The sequence below is a fragment of the Panthera uncia genome, unplaced genomic scaffold, assembly GCF_023721935.1.
Source record: "Panthera uncia isolate 11264 unplaced genomic scaffold, Puncia_PCG_1.0 HiC_scaffold_212, whole genome shotgun sequence".
Lineage (NCBI taxonomy): Eukaryota > Metazoa > Chordata > Mammalia > Carnivora > Felidae > Panthera > Panthera uncia.
Window position 1 is genome coordinate 52,995 of NW_026058822.1, and position 17,198 is coordinate 70,192.

Here is a 17,198-nt window from a genome sequence, read left to right on the forward strand (position 1 = left end):
TGAACAATATAGATGTGCTGAACATTAAAACTGAAAGAAAGATCCAGATGAGGCTTGCTATCATATACCAAAGTCAATTCCAGATTAAACAGTTAAATATAACAAGTAAATTAAAGTGTTCAAAATGGAAACAAAGGAAACACAGGTAAGAATAAAACCTTAAAATAAGAATAAAATCTGCAGAAAGGACTGTCTTAGTTTATTCATTATGTAAAAGAGGAGTAAGGAAAAGCTTAATTGGACTTTGCCGAACATCTCAAGTTACTTATAACTTTTTAAATTGTGAGCTCTGAGGTCTCTCCAACCCCTTGTTCCTTAGGACCTGCTTGACATTTTACTTCCTAGTCCATCCCAACTACTGATGTTCCCCTAACCAACCAGCTCTCTGGCCTTGTTTGTGCGTGTTCTCTCTGCCTGGAATGCCTTTTCCCACCTTGTCCTTTGTTACTCTACTCACTTATTGAGCATCAATACTCAGTTGAGAATCATCTCCTCTGTGAAGCCTTTCCTGGCCCCCACATGTAGAATTGACTGCTCACCTCTTTTGGTGCATCCACTGGAGACTGTTCACAATTCTAATGGAAACTGTGAAAGCCTTATTGCACTCATGGCTCACCTGCCTGCCTCCCCCTATTAAGCCCTGAGATCATTAAGGGCAGGGGCTGTGACTGTTCCATCATTGATACTTGACAAGTGCCTGGCACCTTGGGGAGGCTTAGATAAATGTGTGGTGAATAGATGTTGAAGGCAAATTTCAAAAACCAGGAAAAATATCCACCATAAAGATGACAGATGATAAATTTATATTTTTATAGAGCCTGAACAAATAAATAAAGCATTAACATCTAAAAAGAGAAACAAATTCACAGATGAAGGGGGGAAAATGGGCAAGGATTGAACCCCCTCGGTGATCCAATAAGTTAAAGTTAGATACCATTTCATCCATCAATTTAGTCACAATTTTCCCCCTATTTTAAGACTACCCAGGACTGGTGAGGGTATAGTGAAATAGGTACTCTCACACTATTGGTGAAAATCAGTTGACAGCACATATTGAGGACTAAAAACATTTTTATGCTTTTTAAACTAATGATTGCCCTTTTGGGGGAGAGTTTTGCTTAGGAAATAATCCAAAAGATAAAATTTTTCACTGCAGTGTGGTTTATAACAACTAAAAGTTGGAAACCTCAATGTCCAAAAAAGAGAAAATGTTAAGAAATTATATTTTCTTAGGAGATTATGCAGCTATTAAACATTATCATGCTTGTAGGTAATTTAATGGCATGGAAATTTTTATGCTAGAAATATAAGTGAAGAAAAAAAGATAAAAATCTTAAAATTCAGAATGATCCTAGTGACTATTGCTATGACCACTGTTTCTGGTGTTCGGACTTCATCTCTCAAGTCATGATGATCAGGAAAAAGCCTGAGTGTCATTGTAGATGTTGGATGGATTTTCAAATGCTTCAGATTTCACCAGAAGGAAAACAGATGAGAAATAATCTGATCTTTGGTCTCAGAGATCAGGGTTTCATGTCTGTAAAGGGAAAGCAATGTTGGAAGACTAGGAAATTTCCTGAACTGAAATTTTAATAACTACTTAAATTGTAGGATATTGAGGTTTTATGAAAGTGGATTCCAAAGACTTCACAAATATGAATTAGGGGCGCCTGGGTGACTCAGTCAGTTGAGTGTCTGACTTCGGCTCAGCTCATGATCTCATGGCTCATGAGTTTGAGCCCCACATCAGGCTCACTGCTCAAGTGCGGAGCCTGCTTCAGATCTTCTGTCCCTCTCTCTGGGCCCCTCCCACACTTGGTGCTCACGTGTGCTCTGTCTCTCTCAAAAATAAATATCAAAAAAAGTGAACTAAACTTATTTGTATTTCCCCCTCATTCCTCTTCTTTTCCTTAAATTTCAAGCTCATACACTGAAATGGAACTTACAAAGTTGAAACAAGTGACTAGAAAATTAGAACAGTCATCTTCATATAAAAAAAAGGGTCACAGATATATTGAATATATTTGCTGATTACCACATATGGTTGTCTGATGTAGTAAAGTGAATTCACAGAATATATTTCCTAAGAAAAGAAAACATGACAGAAAAATACTCAGTGTTAACAGCAGTTGTTTCTTGAGGGATAAGCTTATGGATGCTTCCCCTACCCCCCTCCACCTTTCTATGCCCCTTGCACATAGTGAATGCTTGGTGACATTTGTTGATTAAGTAGATTTTCCACATTAAAAATTGGTTACATTTCTATGTTAAAATTATTTTAAAAAACGAAGTCCATAGATAACTTGTCAAGTCTGAGAATCTCACAAGACCCTAATCAATATTCATTTACCTATTTACTGAACAAACAGCTACTAGGTATAGTGTGGTGCTAGAGGCTAAGTATACATTAATAAATTAGATACCATCTCTTTTCTGAGAGAACTTCCATTTAGTAATAATGACCCTGGGCTCCTCTCTGCCATGGTTGTTTTCCTTGCTCTACCATTTTTTCCCCCACCTACCTTTGATCCTGAAATTATCCAATATATTTCCTCCCCAGAAGTTCAAAGCCTAAAACTGGGCTGATGCTCTCCCTAGTGGTGACCAATGAGTCCCCTCCACTTGCCTGTAAGTCTTTTAATGTCTGGTTTTTTTTGAATCTACTATCTCCAGAGTTCTTCTATATAACCTGCACAGTACTAGGCACTTGTACATCTTCTCCCATTTAATTCTAACAATATTCTTGAAAGGTAGGCATTAGTATATACATTTTATAGTTTGCAGGGAACAAAGAAACGAAGGCACAGAGAGGTTGAACAAGTTACCCCATGTCACCCTGAGTGGTAGAGCCAGAATTCAAACCCTGATCATTTGGATACCAAAGGTGCTTCTACTGACCACTCTGGTGTTTTGCAGGTCAGGGATCTGAGAATAGGAGGAGGCAGGCAGTCCCAGTCCTAGATGGGGAGACACTAGAACCAATCACAGTGTTTCAGAGCTGGCTGGCTGCTGGGAGGTGGCTGAGCAGGCAACTGAAAGAAGGGCTGAGAAAGAGCTGGCCCCGTGAAGCGGCAGGAGCTGGAACAGGATCTGTACTTTCGACCTGGGAGCTGCGCCTCCACTCAGCTCGTGCCCCTCCTTGTGGTCAGAGCAGGATCAGGAAATAGAGCTAGACTACACATCTCGCTAAAAGACCTTGAGAGACCACAGGAAGGGGGTTCTAAGTTAGCCGCTCTTACTGGGCAGAAGTTTCTCACGTGTTTCAAGTGGATAGAGGTTCTAACATCTGTTCAGAGGAGACAAGCACACTAGTCATTTTCAGTGATGTTTCCTAGACACCTGTAGTAAGGTTTCACACTCCTGACCATCCAGACCCCACCTAACCTACAGTGCTTGTTTTGAGAAAGGCAAGCAAGCTGGGTCCTAAGGAGGAGTCATGCTTTATATCCTAAAATGACCCAAAAAATGTCTCTGTGGAAAACCTTTCAAATAAATATTAACATATCTTCAATGCTTTTCAACTACTTCTTTAAAAGAAAAACTTCCACTTTCAACAACGTGGTCAAAGCATCTCATTCAGAGGAAATGATGTCCAGAGTTACAGTAAAGACTCGAGAAATATTAGCTTACCAATTCTTTAGCCTTGCTGGGAATTTAAGATTTTAGGACTTCTAACATGAAGTATCTCATTTAAAATAAGAAGTCTATTTAACTTGACAACACAATTAAATCATATAATTTCTTCTAAGGGTTTTTACAAAATACTGTATGAAAATTATGCATAGGAAGCAAAGTTTAACAATTTACATTCAATTAAAACTTTGTTGCAAAACATGCCTGTGACCACTCTCATGCTAATTTCATATAGTAGAGTTACAGGAAAACCAGAATCTTATATATGCAAGGTTTTTGGTTTTTTCACATAGTCTATGACAAAATACAGGGTTGAGAGCTTGGGAGAAAATTAAGCCAAAAACTGAATTCCACCTATGAGCCAGGAGGTGGCACCAAAGCACATCTGAGACTTTGACATTGGGGGCCGGGTGGAAAGCAGTTTCAAAGGCAGAAAGAAATACATGCAATAAATTCAGTCTCAATTCCCTAACACGGAATTCCATATCATAATAGAGTTTATAGAGTATATCGTTTTCTTATAGTCAAATTCTTTATCATCACTGATATCCCCCCCCCCACTTCTTATAGGAGTGTTTTTCTGTCCCTCTTTTACAAAAACTATATTTTCAGTTCCTGCAAGGGTTTTCAACCACCGAGAAGCAGGCCCTCCAAACCGTCGCACAAAATTGTGGTGTGAAACACACAACAGCAAACTAGAAAATGTTGCTCGTTAACACCACCCCATATTTAATATTTTTTGATAGCGTTTTCTCTGAAGCCTCAGTACCATTTGATTTTGCTAGCTTTCTCAAATATCTTCTTTAATGTTGAGGGCACAAATAAGTTAGACTGTTTATTATCATTTAAATCTCTTGGGCCTTGTAACCAAAGAAGCACATGCAGGTTGACTTGAACATGCTGTGTGGCATCCGTTAGTGGAAATAGGTAGCAGGTGAGAACTCTGTCCACACAGTCAGATTTTCAAGATCAGATTCCACCTGTTTAGTGGTTTTTAGTGGAGGAGCCAGTCAATGTTGAGTTCATTTTGAAATCTTGGCAATTAATAGCATTCTGAGAGGCAAGGTTGCTTCAATCCAAGTGTTGGGGGAATTCACCATCTTTTCCCAGAGAGCAACTTCCTCTGAAGTAGAGTCCATCCAATCCACTTCAGTGCCATAGCTTTTACCTGGGGGGGGGGGGGGGGCAGAGAAAGGAAGCTTTGCATTTAGAAAGGAATTGTTCATTGGAGGCGGCAAGGAAGGTCATTCCCTCATTATAATCACCAGTGGAAGACAGCTAGGAAGCGTTTTAATATCATCAGGAGGGCAAATCTGGGGCTCAATCGAAGAAAGAGCTGTTTAGTCACCTGAGCTAGCTGACAATCTGTCAGGGACATAGTGGGGTAGTAGGGAAGAGGCCTGGCACTGGGATGGAGGTGACACTAGATAATCTCTAAGGAAGTGTGGTTTGGGGTTTTGTGTCTAAGAGACTCGACTTTGAATCTTGGCTCTGATGCTTATTAGCTGTTACTTCATTTCTTAGAACATCAGTTCCTCTGGAGATAACATAGTAACGACTCATAGAATTTCTGTGAGGATTAAATGAAATAATATAATCAAAGCACTCAGTACAGTGACTACTGCTCCACAAATGTTAATTGCTATCATTATTTAAAGCATCCTTTTCGTCATAAAAGGATATAAATATTTTTCAGGGAAGAGTAGTGATGAAGGATTTTCTGTATCCCCCCATATACTGTAACTTAAGCTCTGTGTGGACAGACACTACATCCTGTTAGTCTTCATATCTAGAGCCCTTGGCATACAGCCTGACATTCCTTCATTCATTCATTTCATTACACTTAACAGAAATAGAATATCTGTTTTCATAAGGAAGAAGCAAAGCAACAAGCAGACAAACCTCTACTGTCTCCAGAAGCACTTGGCTCATAGAGAATTAAAAACGTAACAGACATTACCTGTTCCAAAGCCAATCCGAAGACCACCCAAAAATTGGTTGGTTAATTTGTAATGGTCCCAGACAGTAAGCTCTACACAGGCTTCTGTCAGATCTTCAGGCCTGAAACCATCATACACCATGGTGTGGTTGAAGACAGGGTTGGTGGTTTTCCCTACAGCTCTTGTCTTTTGGCGACTTTTCCTACTTGTATCTGGAAGGATGATACTACAAAAGAAATCATTGTGAAAGCATTTTACTAAGATGGTGAACATTTACACCTTAAGTGTACTTCAACACAGCTAGTGAAGACTGGCAGAAGGATATAGAAGAAAAAATAGAGTGTAGAGAGGCAGTGGTGGTGGCGATGGTGATGGTGGTGGTGGGGATGATGATGGTGGTGGTCATGGTGGTGGTGGTCATGGTGGTGGTGGTCATGGTGGTGATGGCGATGATGATGGGGGTGGTGATGGTGATGGTGGTTGTGGTGGTCATGGTGGGGGTGATCATGGTGGTGATGGTAGTGGTGGTGGTGTTGGAGAATATTATGGGGATGGTGGTAGTGGTCATGGTGGTGGTGGGGATGGTGGTGGTTGTCATGGTGGTGGTAGTGGTGGTGGTGGTCATGGTGGTGATGGCGATGATGATGGGGATGGGGATGGTGATGGTGGTTGTGGTGGTCATGGTGGGGGTGGTCATGGTGGTGATGGTAGTGGTGGTGGTGTTGGAGAATATTATGGGGATGGTGGTAGTGGTCATGGTGGTGGGGGGGATGGTGGTGGTTGTCATGGTGGTGACGGCGATGATGATGGGGGTGGTGATGGTGGTTGTGGTGGTCATGGTGGGGGTGGTCATGGTGGTGGTGGCAGTGGTGGCAGCATCCTGCTGGAGGTACTCTTCATTACTCTTCATTACAGTGGACCAGACTTGCTTTGAATCCTGACTCTGCCATTTATTGGTTGTGTATTGTAGGAAAAGTCACTTAATCTCTCACTTGCTTCATCTTAAAATGAGAATGGTGATACCTAATTCGTAAGGTTAATGTTATAATTACATATGAAGCAAACAACTTAGTTCAGTGCTTTCAATCAGTAAGTGCTTAACATGGTAGCAATTGCTTGAGGATTCCTTTAAAATTTGGAAATATGATCTAGTCCTGATTATCTCTTTTCTGTTTTTAACCTACCATACCTCTTATAAATACAAGAAGGTCTAAAAGTTGTCTCAGAATGAGAGACTGCCCTGAGCTGAAAAATCTTACCAGCTGACATCTATGAATAATATAGAGAGAGAAAGTCACAAATAATGTCATATAAACTTAAACAGCTACAACTGGTCTTCTGAAAGAATAGGTATAGATAAAATCAGTCAGGGGGGCTAAGAGAGCACACTAATAGCTGTTTAGACACTGCTGACTTGATGCCAGGCATTTATATATATAACAGAGAAAAAAGTTTGCCACTTAAAAATTCAAATTAGGGGTTCATATCACAGGTCCTTCCAGAATGCGTTGCCATTGTCCTAAGTTATTTCATTCAAACCATGAATGATGAGTTTCAGCATCACAGGTATGGAGACTTGAAACCAACCAGCAAAGGCTGGGCTATGGCAGAGATGAGAGAGACAGAGTTATCAATGCTGTTACCATTTAACAAAAGAATTTAGATGGTTGCCCCTTAGCAGAGGTAGATCGAGACATTCCTTCACCCAGATGTGCACTTCTCCAGTTGTAGGAAGCTTTTTACCTATAATTGAAAAAGGGCAGAAAAGAAAATTTCACTGCCATTCCTCTCTTGGCAATACTGCATCCAAAGATGCAGTCTGGAACAGTGATGCTAGCTAGAGCTTGATGATATGATCCTAATTGGCTAAATTTATACATTCTTAACTAAATCTTCCCTAGTCTGGCTGCACTGAGCTCAGATAACTCTATGCAAATAATTCATATTGATTCCAAGTGCAGAGTACTACATCATTATTTCTGGGTTTGGCTTGTTTCAAGATAAATTATAGAGATCAGGTATGTAAATCATCCATTTACAGTTATATTCAAAACATCTCAGTGAAATGCATATTCCTTTCAAATATTGTTAATGGGAGGCATTTGAAACATAATGAGTATAAAGTAACCAAAACAGGTACTGGCTAAGTACAGCCACTTTTCTTGTTAAATGTGGTTACACACTTTGTGACAATATTGCGTACACACGCATAATAACTAGGGTTATGGCCAAGGAATTCTGAGAAGTTGGCTTACTCTTTAGTTGTTGGCTAGGCTGGGTGCACATGGACAGAGGACCACTACCATATTTTTCTGAATGGGTTAACCTAATTAACCAACAGGAATTTAATGAGCATTTATTATATGCTCAGCCCTATGCTAGTAATATCATTGGATACAAGGAACATAAGAAATCTATGTCCTCAGGAAATGTTTACACTTAAAAAGAGTAATTCAAATAAAAACTATAAAAATGTAACACAGAATGAAATGCCAAGTTATAACTATAATGTTCTAGGTGATGATGTGCTCAACGAGGGTGAATGCATATAGCCAGGAAAAGCTTTATGGAGAAGATGGGGCTTCATCTAAGACTTGGATAGGTTGAGAGAGGAAGCCACTCCAGAGAAGAGAAACTACATGAACAAAAAATCAGACAAGGTGGAGCCCATCACAAAACATCCTCTCCTTTGCCCCTCGCTCCCACCAAGAAATGATAGTGGTGGAAAACAGACTGGCAGAATTTCTATGCATGTGGACCATAAATGATAGGATAGAAATTATATATTTTAAAAATCTGCCTTTTAGGAAGATCCAGAAGTAACAAAATGGTGGTTTGGCAGCCATATGGACCTAAAGATATCTTTTACTTGCCCTCCAATTCTTTTTTTTTTTTTTTAACCGAATTAGAATGCTTTTTCTAGTTCAATCACTGCCCTTACCATCCAAGATTTCTTTCATGCCACTGGTTTCACAGCCTGGTTACTGAAAGCAGTTGAGTTGCAACCTCTGATTTCAGTCATAACATTTATACAGATTCTTAAGGAGAAAAACTTGGGGAACTTGCTTAGGAAATAAATGGCAGGCATTCATTTCTTGCTAGTCTCTTGCTCCTTAACTGGGCTGGAGACCTGAGGCCCTAACATCAAGGATGCAATTAGGAATCTTGAGGAAAAAGCTTTCAGTCCTGCCGAGACCTTAAGAATGGGGAACCAATACACTCTTACTTCCTAAGGGCTCCATATGAATTTGTCTAATTCTTGCCTGTGAGGAACACCCAGGCTCCATTCTGAATACGGGAAAGGCCATCCACACTGTGCAGATACACCCAGTAAGTCTTGGGTAAGACTAGAAATCAGTGCTCTAGGTGATTTTGATGCAATATTTGGGAACCATTTCTTAAGCATAAGTGGTTTATTATGGAGATGCTAAACAATGATTTCTACTACTGATATTCATCACTTCCAGCTGAGATCATACCAACCCTCACACTGGGAACAATAAAAAAAAAAACAAAAAACAAAAAACACTTTTGGAGAGTGAGGTGATAATTCAAACAAGGATTGTAAACTAGAGAATTTTGGAAACTGAACATTTTTTTTTCCATGGAACCAGAAGGTAGAATGGTGGTTATCAGGGGCTGGGAGAAGGACATGGTGAGGCTGAAGTTTAAAGGGTACAGAGTTTCAGATATGCAAGATGAAAAAAGGTCTAGAGATCTGCTTTATAACAATGTGAATATGCTTAATCCTACAAAAGGTACACTTCAAAATGGTTAAGATGATAAATTTTATATTATGTGTTTTTACCACAATAAAGAATTATCAACTATAAATTGACTCATCTGGTCCATATAATTACTAAGTTAATAATTTTGCCTAGGGTTTCACCTTTGAAAATATCACAGAGTTCAAAGAAATCCTTGGAGAGGGAAGGGATCGGGAAAGGACATAAATCTGTATGGAAAATCATTACATACCAGGAATTGGATCTGGAACATACTGGAGAGCTAACTTCATTTCACCTCTGTTTTCTGCTTCAAGGGCAACTGGTGCTGTCTGGAAAATGAAGGACACTGTCAGTAAGTGTGAGACACAAACTATTTTACTCTGTTGATATTGTGTTATAGGACAACAAATGCCCGTTTCTGTGAGTATGTACCACCCATGAGTGCCCTGAATTAACATTTCCATCAAAGCTAAACTCTTGCTTTTATATCTGGGAAAGCCATACTGTGTATCTTGGAAAGACTTGCTTGGTACCCAGAAAATATCTCAAGGCCTTTAGTCTCAGAGATAGTAAAGAAATCAGAATGGCTTTCTTGGAGAGAGAAGAAATGTTCTGGGATGCTTTGGTTTTTATAAAAGCACATAAATTTTGTTGGTCACCCAGTCAGACATAAAACTATTTATTTGAGTTACTCTTTTCTTTGAGTAAGAAGAGTGTGGGGAAAGTCTGGGGGAAGAAAAGCCAAACATTACATTTCCAAAGCTGCATTAACCTGATCATTTCAGATCACATGGTTTGATGTCTTTAAGAATAACAAAGACTGGACAATAATTTTAAAATGTGTATCTATTATTTTCAAGTATAAGAGAGCTGGTTTCACTTTCAAATTCTGGTCCTTTAGAGCCTTATTGCCAAAACATAGCTATGCATCAGAAACCTAAAGGTTAGTTTAAAATGAAAAGCTTTTGACATCTTCTAAGGAATTCACACCCAGTGAGTCTTGGGTAAGACTAGAAATCAGTGTTCCAGGTGATTTTGATGCAATATTTGGGAACCATTTCTTAAGCATAAGTGGTTTAATATGGAGATGCTAAACAATGATTTCTACTATTGATATTCATCACTTCCAGCTGAGATCATACCAACCCTCACACTGGAAGCAATAAAAAAAAACTGGATTAAACAAATTTATTTGAAGGAATTAATGAATTATTATCACGACTCAAATGGAGAACATCTTTGAGTCTGATATTCGTTGCTTTTCACTTTGAGGCATCAGCTGATTTTTAAGTAGTGCCAAACTAGAGCATAATAGAAAGGAATAGCCTTAGACATACTCTAGATCAGTGGTTGTCAAAGTATGGTCCCCAGGCAAGACGCTGTATCAGCAACCAGCCATGGCTAGAAACTTGGGCCCAGATGTTACTAAATCAGAAACCCTGGGAATAGGGCCCAGAAATCTGTATTATAAGTACTTCACGTGAATGGGATGCATACTAAAATCTGATAACTACTTCCCTAGGCTTTCACTTGGAATCCCTGAAGGGCCATAGCCTAGGAATTTGAGCAAACAAAAACTACATGAGACCACATGAAAACTGAAACCCAGCTTCTAGTCAGTTTGTTCTCAGATTAAAGTGCTCTGTCCCCACTCTGTGTGTCAGAAACAAAAGTAAATCCTCTCAAAGTATCCCTAGAACTCTCATATACAATGCCTAGCTTACAATAATAAATGAACAGGCATACCAGGACAAAGGACCACATGACCAAACTAAGATAAAAAATTAGATAAAAGAGACATACAAATGTTTAGGATATTGGGTTTTCAGATATATATTTTAAATAACTTTGATTAATATGTTCATGAGGATAATGTTAAGATAGAGAATTTTAGGAGAGAAGTGGTCTATGAAAAATCAAATGAAAATATAAATCTGAAAAATATAATGATTGAGAACCTGTACGATGGGTGTTTTAGACATAGCAGATAAGAAAATTATTGAATGGAAAGACAAGTTAGCAAAAACTAGCCAGCCTGAATTCTGGAGAGGAGAAAAAAAAAAAAAGAACAGAAAATACATTAAAAGGGCATAAGAGACATATTGGACAGAGTGAAAAGACATAATGATCCCAAACAAGGGATAACCGTTATTAATTAAAATGCAGTTTATAGTAGCTTTCTCCTACATGCCAGGCACCAAACCAACCAACAAACCAAAAACGTCAGAACTTACCTTTCGCTTCAGAGGGTACCACTTCAGTTGTTTATTCTGTTTGTTGTCCCAGTCCCAAGTTTCCAAGTCAAGTTCTACTTCCCCTAGAAAACTATTGCGCTTAAATGTATCTCGATGCCAAACGGACAGGTTCAGCTTTTGTGTTTTTAAGATTTGCTTTTCGACTTTATACTGCAGATCAAAGAAGGAAATTAAAGTGGTGAATAATACTATTTTATGCCAAAGTTATGACACAGAGATAAAGAGAAAAGTCATCTGTACAGATCAGGTTTTCTCATCTGCTAGGTTTCAAGTCTCAAAGATATTGCAAAGTCTTCTTATTCTAAGTGTCTTGTTTCAAAGCGCTAAATCCATCTTTCACAAAAGCTGATTTTCTTTCTGCTTCTGGAAAAGCAAACCACAGTTCAAATATCATAGCCAGTAATAGCTTTCTAAAAACGAAAGCCAATTATTCATTTTTTACTGGATGTTTTTTTGTTCAAACTAGATATAACATAAGTCCAGTTCAGTCTCAAAATGCTAATGAAGTTTAATCCTGTGGTCTGTTTTCTACCTAAGGACAAGGTATTTTTCTTCTAATAGACTCTATTTTTTAGAGCAGTCGTAGATTTCTAGCAAAACTGAACAGAAAGTACAGAAAATTCCTATATACCACTTGCCCCTATTTACACACAACATCTCCCACTATAGATATCCTGCAATGGCAAGGTACTTTTCAATTAAATTCCTTTTTCCTGATTCATATGGTTAAGTGGAAAATATCTGGCATCCTAACAGTTTTTCATCTAAGATGCAATCAATCCTAGATTGTATATAATCATGGGAGGGATAATAGTACTTCTGACCTAAAAATAATCTCTATTTGGTTTTATGATGTACTACTTGAATGTCCATTTTGGTTGTAGCAGGCTGGTCTTTCTCTGAATTTACTATTTAAATTAGGTGGCTTTTCCTGAGTATAGGGTTGAAGTAGTTGACCTAGAAACAGCTAGGGTATGGAGGTATATCACAGTCAAACTGTAATTAAAAACTGGTTACAGAAAATCTATAAAAAATTGACCCATGGATGACTGAAAATTAATTTAATTCTGCTTCTTTCCTCAGAGGATAATCAAATAGTTGGACAGCCTTTCAGAAAAAGGGAATGAATGACACTTCTTCTGTTTCCAGTTTCAAATTATCATGACTAAGACAACATTATACAGTCTGGGGTAGGGGGAAATATGGGTATTTGAGGCAGGTATACTTTCTATTCATCTGTCTATTCATCTATCCTTCCAATAAACATTTTTTGAGTACTTATCCAGACACTGTATTGAGTCAACATGTGTTTAATACATACTAATCACTTTGCATATATTAATTCTTTTAATGTTCACACCTACTGAAGTACGTAGGTACTCTTATTGTCTCCCTTTGGCAGATATGAAGCACAGACAGGTTCAGTCATTTGCCCAAACGCACACAGTTGATAAATGGCACAGAGTTGGACCTTGCCCTCCTGGAACTCACAGTTTAATGGGAAAGCAGACAATGAGGCTAGTAGTTCAAGTGCTGAGTGTTAACAAAGCCTAATATAGAACAAGGTGACTGAGGCAGCAGACCGCAAGGTGGCCTGATGGGTTAAGGACAGCCTCTCATAGGAAGAGGCATTTAAGGCTGTAGGAGGTAGTTAGGGATAGAATGTGGGAAAGAGCACTCTGGCCAGATGGAACAGGAAGTCCAGCAGTGTGAGAAAATGTAGTCAGTTCCTCCAAAGAACAGAAAGGAATCAGGGTGACCTGAACAAAGACTCTGAAATTGAAAAGAGGAGGCTGGAGCCTGGGTTGTGGAGGGACTGGTGACATGTTAAGAAGGATAGACTTGCCGCTAAGGGTAATGGGAATCCTAAAAGATTTTAAGCAGAGAAATAACATGATCAGAATTATGCTCTTGGTAAATCATTTTTACGATGCTCAATTCTGTCAGCTGTGTATCTTTGAGCAATTTCCTTTGTTTCTCTAAGCTTCACTTGCTTCATCTGTGAGGTGCAGGCAGTATCCTCCTGGTGGCCTATGTAGAGAATGCATGACAAAACGCAAACAACATTCAAGGTGTGTGGTCTCATGCAAGGCAGTTTGTCAGAAAATGTTTATTCCTTCCCTTTTTCTCTCCCCGTGACTGACTTTACTTGTAGAGATACTACCCAAGAAGACGTGGCTATTTAGGGGCACCTGGGTGGCTCAGTTGGTTAAGCGCTGGACTTTGGTTCAGGTCATGATCTCAGTGAGTTGGAGCCCCGAGTTGGGCCCTGTGCTAACAGCTGAGAGCCTGGAGCCTGCTTCGGATTCTGTGTCTCCTGCTCTCTCTGCCCCTCCCCCACTCACACTCTGTCTCTTTGTCCCTCTCTCTCAAAAATAAACACACATTAAAAAAAATTTAGACAACATGGCTATTTACACATAATCACAGTGACACATCATCATTTAGGATTTTCCTAGACAGAGAGTTCATAGATACCCGCAGTATCTCATTATACACAGGATTCAAGGTCTTCTTCACTACAAGTGTTTTCTTCTTGCCCATTTTGCCCTTGTCTGGTAACAGATAGGCCTTTACATATCTAAAAAGAGAAGCAGAAAGACAAGAAGGTCAGAGAAAATAAAAGTCATGTTTCTATCTCTACTTGGAAAAATGCATTGGTAATTGACAGAAATAATTCATGACACTCAGAAAAGTGATAAGTAAATGAATGTTCTCACTAATGTCTTTTATACTTAAACGTTTAAACACATTGCAGCAGAATTGATCATTTTATAATTGTTTAAAAATTTTTTAAAGGATATTTCCTGAACTCCTTTTTTCTTTGGCCTTATCTGATATGGAGGGTGGTGGGGGACAGATCTCTAATGTAGTGCTTAATTTTACTGGCTTGTTTCCAATTAAGAAAAGACTGGTGCTTACAGAATTTTTTTAAAAAAGTTTTGTTACTGCCTTTTGAAAACAAAAATTACTCTTAGCACCAAACTAATCAAGCCACATTCAATGGGGGAAAAAAGTATACTGGACCCAATTGTTTTTATAATAAAAGCATGAAGGATTAGGCTTATGCCAGCAAAATAATTAAGAATCTGACTTCTGCATAAGGATAAGTGAGGGATGTACTCAATTTTTGCAAATAAACTGAAGTATCAATTAAGCCTCTGATTTAAAAGACGAGCTGGTAATTCCCCCTAAAGTTCTTCTGTAAAATAGAAGTTAAATTTAGAATCTACCTCAGTCTAGAATCTTAACTGTTCCTGCACCACTGAACATTCTGAAGTATGCCCCTACATGTCCCTAACTTTAGAGAAGTTTGAGAGTCATGGGAACAGATTAGGGTTTAAGCCCTTATTCCCAGTTTTGCTGCTGACTCTCTGAATTTATGTAAATAGGTCACTTATCTTTTCTGGCCTTAATTTCCTTATCTGTTAAAAGAATGAATGGGACAAGATGGCCTCAAAGGTCCCTTCCAACTTGAAATATTTTGTGCTTCTCTGACATTTTTATAGTTTAATAACTTTGGCACATGAATTTATAAAGTAAATAAAACAGCACTTCCCCCAAACTTTTCTTGTCAAACATTTCTTTTTGATGCAGTCACACACATATCCTCCCTTCAATTTCTTTCTTGGCCAGTTTCTGCAAGATTACGAATAACTAAGAGAAAACAGTTACTTCAAATTGTACTTACGGGTCTGAGCGCTGTTTTTTAACATCTGCTGCTGCTAAGTCTTTACACTGGGCCACAAAGACATGCAACTCCTTCAATGAGTCCACATAGTCGATTGCAAACTGAATATTTCCTTTCACTTCCAGATTGCCAAAGTCTCCACTGTAAACGCTCATCACACTGCCGCTCACCTGAAAGCATCCGAAACACACAGTGTTTGTTTCTATCTCTTTCACAAATCCAATACAAGGATCATGAATATAATCTTTGCTTGCCATTATTTCTCTAGTTTGCACTTAAGGCAATTAATAAAATATGGCATAAAGACAGGCCAACACAGACAACCTGACGTAATATATGGCACAACTAGTGTGTAAAAAAAAAAATGCCTCTAAAAGATACAGATGAAAAGTGAAATGCAAAGTTATTTAGATAATGGCTCATTTCAAAGCAGGGGGATTTTTATGGTGGGGGGCATTCAAAGTTCCATTTTTAGGCATGCTTAGTATTTAAGACATTAAAGAAAGAGGATGTGAGAAACCCCAGGCACACAAATCACAGTGACACATTGCTCTATCAAATTTCTAAGGCACTAAAAAGGAATTTTACTATGTTACTCATCCACTAAATCTAGGAAAATGCTTACTGGGCCATACGCCTTTAGAGGTCAGGAAGGGTAGAGAATGGATGATTGATGAAGGCAGTTGAAAGCCTTCCCAAGGCCATACATTTGATTGTTATCAGCAGAAATTCAATTTAAACAGATTTTTTTTTTAAAGTTTGAGAAATGGGAGGCTAGTAAGAATTTAAGTACAGCTTTGTCATTTGATTAGCATACCTGTTGAGATATGTGCATGTTTATGTATATCAGAGAACTATTTGGTAAGTGTATGTGGATATATTTACATATATATATTTCTACACACATACTACATGCATGATGACTGATCTCACTTTATAAAAGAAGTTCTAGGTAAAGTCAAATTTTCTAAAGCCAACCTGAATACACTTAAGTAGATTTCCTTTTAAAACCCTGTTCTAAATCCTTCTGTAAAGCAAAGAAATCCTATTCTTTTATGTGAATCAGTACCTTTATTCATCAGGTTTGCTAAAATAGAGATACAATTCTAAACCTGCAAAGAGAGTATAAAACATATCTAATATAAGCAGAACTTAACAATAGTTACCCCATTTGTTGCAGAGAAAAATGCAGCGGTTCATCTTGTTGGTAATTTAGGCTTATTTCTAAAGTACTTACATCCCAAAAAACATATTCATTTATAATGGATGTGAACTCTTTTTATGCTTAAAAAAAGAAAAACAAAGATTTAGCTAGCCAGAAGCTAATTGTGGGTTAGAGAAAAAGCTAGTGCCCTTGGAATCTGGGAATACAATGGGAGCCATTTTATAGTAAGAAGGAGCACGGCAGAGCAAGGTTCACAGAAGCAGAGAGATATTAACACGGAGCCTTTGTTTACATACAGAAGACAGGGACGTCATGCCAGAGGAGCTGCTAAGATTGGTTAAAGAGCTTGGGCTCTTCTTGTGTCTGCTGAGCTGGTAACTGCTTTCTGATGCTGTATCTGTTTCTCTGTCATCACTCTACAAAACATCATATAACATACACAAAATTTAAATTCAGGATGAGTGAAGATCAGAATCTCAATTTAGAAAAATATGATATCTCGGTATCCCAGGGATCTGTCAACATTTCTGAAGGTCAAAAGACACTCGTGCTAATCACCAGGGAATGGGATTCAGGATGAAATGGGTGGTCTATCTTGGACCTCACCTAAGGAGGAGAGCAGTGCTTTGCTACCAAAATAACAAAGTGATTTTTTTTTTTTTTTTTACCTACAAGGTGGGCCCATAGTGCTACAGAAGGCAGCATTACTGTGAGCTTTCTTGTTACTGTCTTAGTATATGTATTTAGGTTACTTGGGGAACTTTATTGATAGATATGAGAAGTTAA

The 17,198-nt window shown here is 38.4% G+C and overlaps 1 protein-coding gene across 2 annotated transcripts in view; it reads right to left on the minus strand.

Moving 5' to 3' along the window:
- Nucleotides 1–187: 187 nt before the first annotated feature.
- LOC125917636 (synaptotagmin-like protein 2) overlaps nt 188–17,198 on the minus strand; it is a 33,577-nt gene continuing 16,566 nt past the window's right edge. For both annotated transcript variants that reach the window (XM_049623785.1, XM_049623786.1), the window contains 8 exons: nt 16,709–16,828; nt 15,248–15,417; nt 14,035–14,137; nt 11,536–11,706; nt 9,552–9,630; nt 7,217–7,316; nt 5,594–5,799; nt 188–4,801 (listed from right to left, as the gene is read on the minus strand). In XM_049623785.1, the coding sequence (XP_049479742.1) occupies nt 4,656–4,801; nt 5,594–5,799; nt 7,217–7,316; nt 9,552–9,630; nt 11,536–11,706; nt 14,035–14,137; nt 15,248–15,417; nt 16,709–16,828 (1,095 nt within the window). In that variant the 3' untranslated portion in view covers nt 188–4,655. The remainder of the gene's footprint in view (nt 4,802–5,593; nt 5,800–7,216; nt 7,317–9,551; nt 9,631–11,535; nt 11,707–14,034; nt 14,138–15,247; nt 15,418–16,708; nt 16,829–17,198) is intronic.